At 43.2% G+C, this 13,250-nt stretch overlaps 1 protein-coding gene across 3 annotated transcripts in view; it reads left to right on the top strand.

The window, feature by feature from the left end:
* Positions 1-13,250, top strand: part of LOC139634054 (ephrin type-A receptor 7) — a 146,509-nt gene that overhangs the window by 52,529 nt on the left and 80,730 nt on the right. Inside the window, exon 4 of one of the 3 annotated variants that reach the window (XM_071500294.1) lies at positions 849-995. The exons of the other annotated variants lie outside the window; for them this stretch is intronic. Coding sequence (XP_071356395.1) covers positions 849-943 — 95 coding nt within the window. The 3' untranslated portion in view covers positions 944-995. Of the gene's footprint in view, positions 1-848; positions 996-13,250 lie in introns of those variants that run through there. 3 annotated transcript variants of the gene reach the window in all.

The raw sequence follows: 13,250 nt of genomic DNA, 5'->3' as shown, positions 1-13,250 counted from the left end.
CTAAGAACTGGTAATTAATATTTTGGGGTTAGATATTGAAGAGATGACGTGCATGAAGACTTGGACGTTGTGACTCCTGGGTCACTGTCTTAAAGCCCTCGGCCACCAGGACCCTGAGTATGTTTGCTTCTAGCTCAGTAAATGATAAAGCTTTCCAAATATATATATCTTGACCAATCAGCAGGCTGACTATCTAGCTCAGCCAAATGTCTGTGAGTTGGCATGGCAACTTGGATACATAGCATTTCTTTCATTTCATAGCTGCTTCCTTTACCTCTTTCCTGTTACACTGAGTTTCAGGGTAAGACCTGTGTTTTTCTGTCTCCACCAATCCCAGGTTTACAAAATTAGGACTGTGTCTGGGAGCATTCACTACTCCCTGTTTAAGAGACACTCAGTGGCTTATTTTACACCGAGCCTAACTTCTCATGAGTTGCTGTCATTTTGCAACATCACAGACAGACAAATATAGTGCAGTAGATGGTAAATAGGGAATGATTTCAGACACAGCCTTCATCTCTCCACTTCTGCCTACAGTGCAGCTCTCTCTGCCCAAGTGTTTGTGACTAAAGCTCTAAATTATAGCTTGGAAGGTTGCATTGCTTTGCCTATGGGATACGTAAGAATATGCAATAGCATCAGCATCAGCAAGATGAGGCCATCGAGCTGGTGCGTGTGAGGGACTCTGACTGCCAGCTAATCAAAAGGTAGAGTTTCCTCTCGATTTCCTAAACAACACACCTGCCAGCCACAGAGCTCCGTCTGCCTTCGGAAGGCTGCTGCTCTGTATGGGTTAAAACAACCAACGGCTCCCACTTTCTCCTCTTTATATTTCTTTCATCCTGCAGACACCCATCTCCTGTGGGATGAAATTGGCCAGGGAGGAGACATCCCTGTGGGATCAGCTGTACCAATACCAGGAATGAAGGGGGTGGAAATTTAGTTCGCTCTTCTCTTCTCTTCTCTTCTCTTCTCTTAATCACTTCTCACAATAAAACTGCCATTGCTGAACTGATTGTGACTTTATGTCTTTTCCATTTTTAGTATTTGAAGTTATTACCTTGTATGCCCTTAGGGATTGGTAATTTTCAGAATGAAAGACAGGGGTTGATTTTGGCGTTAATAAAGCAGCACATTGCTTAGTAATAAAAATCATTTTAAGCACGCCTCGTATTTACTCAAAATTACTGGTTTTATTAAAGAGAAAGTGCTTTCCATCCTGTCAGGCTGATGTGTTAATTTTAAACAAATGACATGAATCAGGGCTGTACTGGTGCAGCAGATGCCTTTCTGTCTCTGTGCCAACCTTCCCTGCTGTCATGGAGGTGATGTCCTCTATCAGGAGAGGACAAATTGACCTCTCCCCCGGGGCTGCCCGAGGGGACACTGCTGACTGCTCCTATACCATCTTCAGTGGCTGTCATCTGCAGAAAAAAGGCTCTGCCAGCACATCTTACTTAACCAACAGGGAGAAAACACTCAAGGATGGTTTACACTGAAATGTCAGGGAGGAGCATTTATGTAATTACACTGAGTTTACAAGCAGTTATTGACTTTCAAAACAGCCAACATCTTGACGACTGGAAAAGCATTGAAACTGTTAATTTATTACAGGAAACTTTTATTTTTGTTGAAGCCACATTCATTTTTTAAATTATTATTATTGCTGTGTACTGAATAAAAGGCTCTCTTGGTGTAATTGATTAAACTTTAATAGAGTTTAATCAAAAAGTTTTTTTTTTTTTTTGTATTTTGCAGGAGGTGCAGTGAAACATGCTCAGAGTGAACTTGTAGCCTCGGACTTGTTGTTGAACTTTGACTAGTGGGTCCTGATGAGAGACTGCTGTAGTATTTAGGGAATATGGGTCTCAGAGCACAGTTTTAATGTCATGGTTATATGTGTATTTGTGCGTGTGTCTTGAGGGAGTCGTGTCAGTGGCGGTCCTGCTTTGGCGTCCCCTCCATCTGTGTGCTTTGTGTTATGGTTCCCCAGAGGCCTTTACACACTCTCTGATGGCACATCAGAAGCCTCCACCTATAAACACTGGCATCAATAACTACTCTTCTCTCTTTCTTGTTCTCTCTCTCTCCCTCTCTCTCTCTCTGTCTCGCTCTCTCTCTCTCTCTCTCCGCTGGCTGACTGTTGTTTATATGGCTGTAAAATTCAATTAGGCTGCAGGGGAGTGGGCCGGCCTGCATTACTGCCTGCCAGGGTGACATTTCATTTGCAATGAATCATGGGCCAGAGGAGGACCGGGCCGGCGAGCAAAACAACACTTCTCCTCCTATCTGTCCCCCGTCTTCTCTCCTCTTTCTTTCCCCTCTCCTGCTCTGTACGTCTTCACTTACTTTACACCCTCTCCCTGTTCCTTCCTTGTGCATAAAGCCTTCATCCCCTTTATTCCCTCTCCTGAGTCATGACGCTGAGAAAACCTCCAGGGTTCACGTTTGTTTACTGTCTGCCGTCCATGCAAATGTGGTTGTGTTTTCACTTTTATTCCCGCCGCTTTTATTTCCTCAGTCCTTTGCCTCGCCTTCACTTCGTCTGCTTCTCTGTCTGCTCCTCAAACCCTCCTGTCACATCTCTTTTATCAGGATGGTCGCCTGATGCTTCAGCCCTTTGTACTCACTCTCCTTTCCCTCCATCTCTGCCTTAATACAAGCTACAGTTTCAAACCACCACACTATCTTCCGTCCCTCCTTCCTCACTGCTCTCCTTCTCCACTTCTCTCCTTCCTCAGGACTTTAACACTGCCAATCCTTTATTCTCCTGCCTCGTTTTGATTGAGGCCAGGACCTCAACATTGTAGGTCTACTTCAGCTCCTACACACAAAAAAAAGCCTCATCAAATTTTCACATGCATCACTTTGTCCTGCAAAAACGGTGTCAGGCCACTGCCACTGCCAAAAGGGTGGGGACGGGGCCGACTTAGCCCGGGGAAATGAAAAAGAATTAGATATATGATTTTCCAGGTGCCCAAGTGCAGGAGCTTGTAAGTCAGAAAATGATGGATTTAGGGAGTTTCCTACCTCGAACCACGTGAATGTGCTGACTGCTGACTGCATTCTTTTAAATAGATGATAAAAAAAATTCTGGTTAAGACCACAGAGAGAACTGCCAGATGAGAAATTGCCTCTTGTGCTCATTAAGGCGATGTAAACAGAGTAGAATGAATGTGGTGGCATTGAGAAAAGCGTGCAATAACGCTCTAAATTAATGCATAAACTGCCTCTCTGATTACACAGAGAAGGGATTCTACATAAATCGAGGATAAACTGTGAATAATCTAACACAACGACATCCACACTGAGGAGGTATTAGTGTCGCCCTTGGAAGCGTGCTTATGAAAACATACCAGTACTCTTGTACTTCTGAATTCAATCTACCAGAAACAGGCTTGGGACTCATTTTTAGGTTGTGGCCTGTAATTCAAGGAAAGCCAGTGTACACAATTAATAATGCATGTTAAGTGCTCTGATTTTAGCCCTGGTTTGTTCTTTTGTTCTTTCCCTGAGTACAAAGTTTGGCTGTTTTAGTTTTTGTTTGTTTGTGTTACTCAGGATTGGAGTGTTTCTGGCGTTTGTATCAGTTATGTATTTCTTTTCAGCTTTGTTTTTGTGTGTCTTTGTGTGTTTTTGTACACCTGTATACATATATAGAATATGCACCTGTTAGATTACTTAACCAGGCAATAGCCCCGTGCTTACACCTGGTCGCTTGATGGTAAACAGCTCTTTGCAATTCTCAAAGCTAACATACACACACTTATTGAACAGGTTTGCATCCTGTTCTCCTGCAGTTAACCATCTTTTTTATTACTGATGAGTTTCTTTCTTTGTTGATTAAAAAGGGAAGTGACAAAATAGTAGAAAATGTCTGTCACAGTTTCCCAGAGCCAATGTAAGGTTCTCAAATTCTTGTTCTAACAAGCAATCAAAGGCCAAATAATTTGAAAATATAAATGAAATATGCAACAGAGAATAACAGCAAGTCTTCACATTTGAGAAATGGGTGTGTGTTTGGTATCTCTGCTTGATAAATGACAAATGACTAAAAGGATTTCTTTTTCTTTTTTAAATTAAAACCATGATCTTATTTTGTAGTTTTGGCCATCTTTGCTGTCAGAAATTATAACACTGTGCTCACAAAGTAAACCGTTGAGATCTGGGAATGCAGTGAAGTTACTGAACAAAGCCCGATGGACTAATAATCCTGCAGTCTGATGATCACACAGGTCACACAGCTCTGTCCTTGCTCATTGTCTGATTTTAACATCAATTAAAGCTTACAGAGCAATTTTCTGGTTCAGTTTTGACCTAATGTACTTGCCATAATTGTGCACTCACACAGTTTCCTGTGAAACAGTTTCCCAGACATTTTGGGAGCGCTCTCTTTTGGTTTCACCCCTCACTAAAGTGGTTTAGATAATCTGGTTAATCTGGAGTGTTTGAATTCATTAAATCTGTTGTTTATACATTTTGTTCTAATCAACTAGTTGTCTCAGCTCAACTATACAATCATCCTTACAGGGATAAACAAGGTTGTATTTAACTGAATTTAATTGTGAGGTATCTGTCTCTCAAAGTGAGTGCTATGATGCCTGATAATCTCAGTTCTATTAACTGATTAAAGATCTGAGTGTTTGCCTGTTTGCATGTAAACAGATTGATTGTGTGGAAGAATCATGGGCAGATCTGTTGTCTATACTGTGACGGTCAGCTCTTATAAGATGCTAAACACACCCTTGGACACTTTATGTTCCCATAAAACTGTCCCGTGCCCTGTTTACCAGACCCAATAGTCATGTGACGCACACACGGCTGCAAGTTCAGGTTGTTGGAGTGGGTGGAGGGAGGATGGAGTGGGAGTGGTAAATTTACAGTGACAGCACAGAGTGAAAGAGGTGTGGTGGTGGTTGGAGGGATGCGCTCCATGTGACACCTCTGATAAGGCTATAGCTTAGCGAACAAACGGTAAATTCTCCGCCCTCTCCCACAGTGCATCACAGTTCAGCAGGAGAGGGCCGCTGCTGACCTTCAGGTGTCAGTATTTGCATGTTATCAGCCAGGTGTGTGTGTGTCTGTGTGTGTGTGTGTGTGTGTTTGCACATGGATGCGTGTGCTCTGAAGTCTGCCAGCTTTAAAAAAAAAAAAAAAAAAAAAAAAAATCTCATTTCATATTCCAGGTGAGATGTTCCACACAGATTGCTTTTCTAATGCAGTTATCACCATGACACACACACACACACACGTGCATACACAGAAACACACACTCATAGGCATGCACGCAGTTTTGCACTGTACATCATTCTCTCTTACCACTGCTCCCTCACACACACATAAATACACACACACTCACACTAAACATCCACAGCGAGTGTGTGTCCTCTCCCAGTTTAGGGATGAGCCCCGTAGGGAAGGTGATCTTTATTTAAATCCAGTTGTCTGTGCTCAATCCTAATCTCCTCCCTCAGAAAGACGGGATTTCTCTGCTCTGCTCTGCCCACTGATGTGATTTACACCAGGAGGGGGAGGGAAGGGATGGAGGGATGAAGGGGTGGTGGTAAAAATGAGTGATGAGAGATGGATATGGTGGATGCGGGAAAATGTTATCGGTCTTTGAAATGCCTGCGAACATAAAGGAAAACGACTGCAAATGAAAGATCACGGGGGTTGCGGGAAGCCACTGGGAGAGAATACAACATAGTTGTGCGTTTGTGGTGATATTAAACTGCCCATATGATGTTGTGAATTACTATTTGTTGTGGCCTGGACAGCATCTCGATTACCCCAAAGCACTCACTCTGACATTGTGGATTGAATATTTTTCATCATTTAATCAAAATGATCCCTTGTCATACTCAAGATCAAAAGCACTATTTAAGAGACATGTCCACATATTTTCCAAGTCTGTCTTCATATGTTAATATGCAGCTTATGTAGCAGTTACCAAGTGGCAACCTCCAGGGCCAAAAAATGCAGCCAACATTGAAGTGCCAAAAACTGCAGTTCCTCGTAGGACCACTAGAGTTTGGCTCCAAAAGTGAGTCAATCCCCATAGACTCCCATGTTAAAATGCCAAACTTTACAGCTGAAATAAACACGTTTACAGCCTGGTACTGTTTTGGTCTCTATAGCTTTACTTCCCTGTACAGGAGATGAATTATTATAGAACTCACCCTTTTTAAATTTAAAGCTAAAGGTTCTGCATAATTGTGGGTGTGGCTTCTTTGAGTGATAGGTGGGTGAGCGTATGCTTGCCACAAACCAGTATGAACCGAAGTCTCAGCTCCACAGTTAGGTAGAGTCATGCACTGCCAAGATGGCAACAGCGGAGCAGCCCACTCTGAGCCTCAAAACTGCTCTTCAGAAACCTGTGGGTGACATCACAGAGGCTACGTCCATCTTTATTTACAGACTATGGTAGATACGCTTGTAATATGTCTAAATGGAGCTGCTCAAGCTCTTCAAGTAATAACAATAATAATCATTTTTGCACAGAAAGAGGCGCTGAGGAGTTTGCCTCCTATCACTGAAACTGGAAGCATATTTTTTCAGTGCAGTCTGAAAGGTTTTCGACAAAATTATTATAATTAGATATTATCCGACAACATGTGTAACACTACTTGCATGCCAATATGGCATTTCTGAGTCTCCTAACTTATCCTGAAAATAACAATGTAGTGACTTTAATTTCTTTTAATTACTTACTAATTCTTTTAATTCCTTTAATGATAGACTTATGGCATTAGCCTGTAATTAAAGAAAGTGAAAAACAGCAGAGGCATCAAGGCTTTAAAGATAATTATGGAAGATGTAAGTTTGAGGAGCAGCATTGTGTCAGTTCGAACAACTGTGTGTGTTTTTGTAAATTGTGCAGCTGGTTTCTTTCTTTTTCCCTCTTCTTGCTTTGTTTGTATGCGTGTGTGTGTGTGTGTGTGTGTGTGTGTGTGTGTGTGTGTGTGTGTGTGTGTGCGTGTGCGCATTGTTGTATGGATCAGATCCGTCAGTTATTTATACCTAGAGGATATTTCTCTCATGCATGTGTTCTGCAACTCTAATTAAATTTTGACTGGCACTCTGTGTGACACACTCAGCGTGTTCTCCACTCTGCAGCGCCCAGGCATTCTGCATGGTCAAACAGCATTACAGAGATAATTCTTATTACTCCTACCACCCTTACTGTTCATCCCCTTGAGTCCCCTTTCAACTTTCTCTCACTCTCTCTTCTCACTCGCTTGCTTGCTCACCCTTGCCCCAACTTTCTCCCCCTGTCTTCATCACTCTTATTCACCCTTCAGCCGTTCTTTCTCAAAGACAAAAAAGTTTTCCACCCCTGTTTGAGGGATTGGATCGATCCATCCTCAGACCTCCTGCCAGCGTCCTCGACCGCTGGGCTGAACCATTAAACTCCACATGGGGGGATTACGCCTCGTTCCTCTCTGTGTTCCCCTTGTCTTGTCTTCTCCTGCTTCCCCTTCGCTTTCCATGCCCCCATGTCCTTCAGCCGTGGTGTGTGTGTTCTTGTACGTGTGTGTTTGTCCGAGGCCATGCCTGCAACTCACAGGAGGAAGATGCCAATTAACACGTGGGCACAGGATACTTTGGCTGCTCAGCTGCTGGGTCTGTGTGCGCCATGTGAGTTTGTTTCTATTTGATCAGTTCCTCATTGCGAACTGAAACAAACAACCACAAAAGTTAGGAAAGATAAGTGTGTGTATGTGTGTCTTTGTGTGTGTGGGTATGGAATGTGTGTGTGTGTGTGTGTGGGTGTTTGGGTGTGTGGGTGTGCGTATTTGACACTGCAGCCCAGAAAAGCCCACCCCCTGATAGGCTGAGTCAATACACAGTGTGAAAAAGGCAATAACCCCCGGTGGCAAACCTCTTATCTCTCATCTCTTCTTCCCCTCTTTATCTCTCTCTGTCTGTCTCTCCATCTGTGTCTCTCTCTGTCACACTGTCTCTCTCTCTCTCCACTTCCACTCGTGTGTGTCTTTGACCCAGAGGATGCCTTATAAACACCCTTGGTAAGAAGGACCAAACCAAACAAACAAAGTGAGGGAAAGGAGGAAAAAAAAGGAGCAAATCAATAGAGGAGAGAACACAGTGGGTTGACATGGTCAAGCTCTCAGGAGAGTTTGTGTTTCTGTGTGTGTGTGTGTGTGTGTGTGTGTGTGTGTGTGTGGCTTGTCAGATGCAGTTTGAGTCCTCAGTGACATGTCCTGTCACCTCTCGATCATTGGCATTGACGTGTCTGATGATGAAATGACAAATGTAAATCATGCATACATACAGATAACAGGATGTTCACACAGTATGCGTGACCAGTCACTAAGCCTTTACATCACTGTCTCTGTGTCTTTACACACTCTGTCAGCTTTACTTGTCTGTGTGTGTGTGTGTGTGTCTGTGTGTGTGTGTGTGTGTGTGTGGTGGTGTGGGATTTGTGTTTTCCTCTAACCCTGCAGAACTCTCAATTCCTGCTGCCCTGCTCCCCGAAGACACATTTGTCACTTTGTCATTTGTCATTCTGGAGTCCGCACGGCTGGCTGGCTTTGGTGTGTGTGTGTGTGTGTGTGTGTGTCCCTGCATGCTTGTGTGTGTTCTGCTGGACACAACACAGCTGCAGCCCTCATTCTGGCCTCATTACTTCACACTTCACCCCTCTCCTCTCCTCCCAACTCCACATAATCACTGTCTCCCCAGCTTTCCCTTCTTTGCGCTTTCCTGGCTCTCTGTGCTGTCATCCCCTCCTCCATTCATACCTCCTCTCCCTCTAGATGTTTCCTTCATATAGTTTTTCCTCTCAAGCTACTGCAATACTCACAATCATGCAAAATATACTTTATTTGATTCCAACCTATAATTGTCGCCTTAAGAGCTTAGCAGGGAGCGAAACATGCAGACTTCTCAAGGAAAGAAGAGAAAAGAGTTGGATCAACTAAAGAGAAACATACTTTCTCACTTACCTGTGCATCATCTAGCCATGCAGATAGTGTTGGTTTTATCCATCCACATTTCAAGATTTTCATCTCTGAGATTTTCTGCCTCCACTCCAACACGGCTAAGGGAGAGGAATTCTTTGTGGCACATTCTGTAGAGTGATTGCAAAAATATGTCAGAAATTTCAACACTTTCTACAAAAGAAATAGTCCCCATGAAATTCCATTCATCTCATTAAACATGGGCGGATAAAAATCATAAACAAGAGCTAAACCAAAGGTGTTGCAAAAATGAGTCTGCACGTTCACAAAGAAAGTAGTATCACCAGTGAAGCTCAACAGGAAGTTCCTATATGAAGTAGAAAACGGCCATTAATCTAGTAAACATACACAAATGAATGAAAGTAAATCCAGAAGTTAGCCCAACAACACAACATTAATAACTCACAAATCAACAATCACACAGCTGATACAATAACACTTAGAGATTATATTATACAAGAGCATTTGGGAAGTAGAGGAAAGATTTCTATCAGTATTCAATTGGTCACAGAATCTATTTAACAGCTACTGACTCACATTGGAACCAGCTGCTGGTGACAGAGCAGTTAAACACATATCACCAGAGGTAAGTGAGGAAATATCTATTGTTTAGTCATCTGGTTCAACTGGTTCTTCATTCACCTCCTCTACTTTTGTATGTCTCTCTCTCTTTCTCTCTCTCTCTTTCTCGTCGGACTTTGGGCATCACTAATTCATTCCTTGCTTTTACCCCCTTGGCCCCCACCAGAGTGGATGACATATTTAATTCATCACTGACTGTGAATTTCCCCACTGTGGGACTAATAAAGGCTATCTTATGTGTATGAGCATATGTAGCATTTATTGCAAAGCATAGCATGTATGTGTATAGATATTTTTGTATGGTATGTGTGTGTATTGCTGTAGGCTAACAAGAGCAGAAAAGGGAAATGGGGAATTGTTAAAGAAGAGGAGAGGAAGAGGCCCTGGCAACCCCAAAGAACAGAGTCCCCAGGGGACACACACGCAACACACACGCAACACACACACAAACATCTAACATCTTCCTAGATCTCTTCCTATAGCATAAAGCTACCCTGAGGCACAGAGTAAAGGCAAAACAGACATGTTCCACACGCTATGTAAAATCTGAACGCACACACACAACACACACTAACTGGCATGTGGCGTATATGCTCCACACGCTACAGATTAGCATGCACGCATGCACAGGGAACCACCCCACCTCCTCCTCATATAGCACCCAGCTACACACAAACACTCATCCATACTTTAAAACGTACACACACACATCCCAGTTTTACTCATGTAGTCCCATTCCAGTCATTGTGTATCCACAGCCTTGTCATGCTGTCTTTATCCCGGCTGAAGCCTCCTCAGAGCCGTGTGTGCTGCCTGTCACAATCCCTTCACCTCGGCATCAGTGAAATCTTCCCAGGAAAAACACCATCATTAGCTCCTCCTCGAGGGAGCTCTTTGCGGGGGCAAAATAAGCGGGTTTTTACATTTGTTAGACAGTGGTCGAGCTGGAATTCCTATTCCGCTCAATTTGTGGAATGAAACACCCATCAAAGCTTATCACCGGGCTCGGCTTGTGGCTGGAGGGCCCTATTCTATGCTTGTAACTCTCGCTGATCTCCTCTCAATTGATTAAAGAAGGAGTATTATCATCATTTCTCCTCTCAGCTTCCATTCTCAACCCATGAGACAACAAAAGAAATGCCATCTTCCTTGTGATATATTTCACACCCGTGACTGGCCGTGCAGTTTATCTGTAACCAAGAAACGGCTCGGCGATGGCATCGAGCTGTCATAATGACGGTGATGCCATTAGCGCTGGCGCCGTACGTGAATAGGCTTGGCTGTGTGCACATGTGAGTGTGAGAGCAAGGTTTATAGACCATGCTAAATGTCCCTGGGATGTGAGCCATGTCGTATGGCCGCTGTCTGTCTGACTGCCCGCTCTCTGCAGCACAGATCAGCACAGCACTGATAAAGCGTGAAGATAACAGTGGCACTAGTCAAGGACACACTCGTCTCTCTCTGTCTTCCTCCTCCTGTATAGATTTCTCTGGCTCCCTCTCTTGCTCTCGCTTCATCTCTCATCTTTGTCTCTCTCCTTACCCATCTGTCTCTTTTTATGCCCACATTGTCGTCTTTTGATCCCTCTCTCACTGTTTTTATTGCCTCTGTCCCTCTCTCCTTAGCCATAATATTTCTTATGGTCTCACTATGCTCTTGCTATTTTATTCAACTCATTCACTCTCTCTCTCTTGCTCTTTATTCCTTCTTTAGGCTCACTCTTCTCTCTTTCTTTCCTATTCTTAACATTAATGAATCGACACCACCTTCCATATACTTTTGTGGACCTTTGGTCTGGGGACGTTTTTCAAGGTTTAAGCCTGGACACTTTAGCACAAGTAAAGGTCACTATGTAACTTTTGAAAGAACAAAAATCATTATCTTAATATTAGTAATACTATTATATTAATAGTATTACTAACTAATGCTGAATGTATAAACAATAAAATACAACCTTAATGCACTATGACCAGCAGTATATGGTGGATAATGTTTGCTAATGTTTGGAAACTTGAGATTGGTAACTAACAACACTTAGTCAGTTCTCTAACATGATGACTTTTCCTTATCTGTGCTACTGTTTTAATGCTGATGTATTAATGCTTCAGCAAGAATTTCTCTTTTTCACACAAGTAAAACAAGATGTAAACCATTTGTATCTTGCAAGAAATGAATGGAAATTTGATGTGTTAGCCTGTAATTGCAACTTGTTGTCATAGTGGCCACTGTTCAGCAAAGGTCAGTCTGGCTTCAAGGAAAGTCTTAAAGCTACAGCAAACAAATTATATCTTGGACAACAATGCGCTCCCAACTTTTTTGCCACTGTTTGGGGGAAAAAAGGATTGTATGAGTTTGGTGGGGAAGAGTTTTGACACCATTCATCACCCTTAGGATAAACTGAAGCATCAGTGGCTGACTTCATTTATGCTCTTGTAGGTGATTAGGAGCAAATCCCTGTAGCCAGAGTATAAAATCCTGTGAGAAGACTTTCCAGAATACTGGAAGCTGTTGAAGCAACGTGTTATTGTCCATGGTTTGGGTGTCCAAATACTTTGTATATCCAAGCAGGTATTGATTATATGGTGGTGGCAGTTTAGCACGGGCAGTCAATAACAATCATAGTGTGATACTTTATTGATCCCTAAAGAGAAATTCTATTTCCGCGTGCACCCAGCCTCCACAGGGAGGTCAGAGTTCAGAGGTCAGTGTCGGTCACATGCCAACCGAACAACACTTTGTGAGGTTTCAACCACTTCCATTTACTTTGGGTTTTGGGAGAGTATTGACACGCTGATTGATTCCTGCATGTGTGTATTTTATTGTGCAGGCATCTCCCTGCGGTTGCTGTCAGTTAGATTAAAGTGCATTTTCTCCCACAGAGAGAGACAAGCTCCCTGCTGCTCCTGTCCAAAACAGCCTCTTTTGTTTGTGCACAGGCTGCACTTGAAGTAAACCCTGGGGGTGGGCAGATGAAAGAGAGGACCATGAGTGTCCATGTAAGACTCTGAGATGAAGGGGGGCATGAGGAGGGAGAACAGGGAGAGTAGTGATGCTTTGGAAGTCTCATCTGACTTTTAAGTAGCTGTCTGACTATGAAATATGTGTCCAAGCAGATCTGAGAGCATCTAACCGAGCCAGGGTCGCTTGCTGTCTTGTGGACCGAAAGAAGATAAAAGATTCTTTTTGCATTTCAGCCTTTTGCATTACCATGACACCAGATTTACTGCCGGTTAGTGATGGACAACACGACTTCAGTGACGCACTCGCATCCTCAGTGACTGATGCTCAGCTCCTTACATGTGCCTTACAAGTAGTACCCTCAAGTTCAGACAAAGGCCTGTTGCATGCCATCAAAACAATCACACACACTCTCTCTTCCTCCTCATCCTTCTTTTAAATGTTAAAAAGACATCAGAGAGTGATTTAGAGGGCGGGGAAGCTGTGAATCAACAACCTCAGACTGAGAAAAGAGCCAAAGCAAAGGGGGGAAAAAGCGAACGATGAATGGAGATGATGATGAGAGATGTAACGCCCATTGCTGCCAAACCACTCGCCCTCCTCACAGGGTTTTCCTCCTTCCTTTCCCTCCTCTCTTTCACCTTCTTTCCCCTCATTTTGTCTCTTCTGCTGTGCCCGAGGCGTTTCCTCTGGATCTGATCTGACTTGTCACGAGAGCACAGTAAT

Source organism: Trachinotus anak, unplaced genomic scaffold (assembly GCF_046630095.1).
Source record: "Trachinotus anak isolate AG129_WGS33_773 ecotype Australia unplaced genomic scaffold, CSIRO_AGI_Tana_v1 ptg000016l, whole genome shotgun sequence".
In the NCBI taxonomy this organism is placed as follows: domain Eukaryota; kingdom Metazoa; phylum Chordata; class Actinopteri; order Carangiformes; family Carangidae; genus Trachinotus; species Trachinotus anak.
This window is presented reverse-complemented; position numbering and strand designations above follow the sequence as displayed.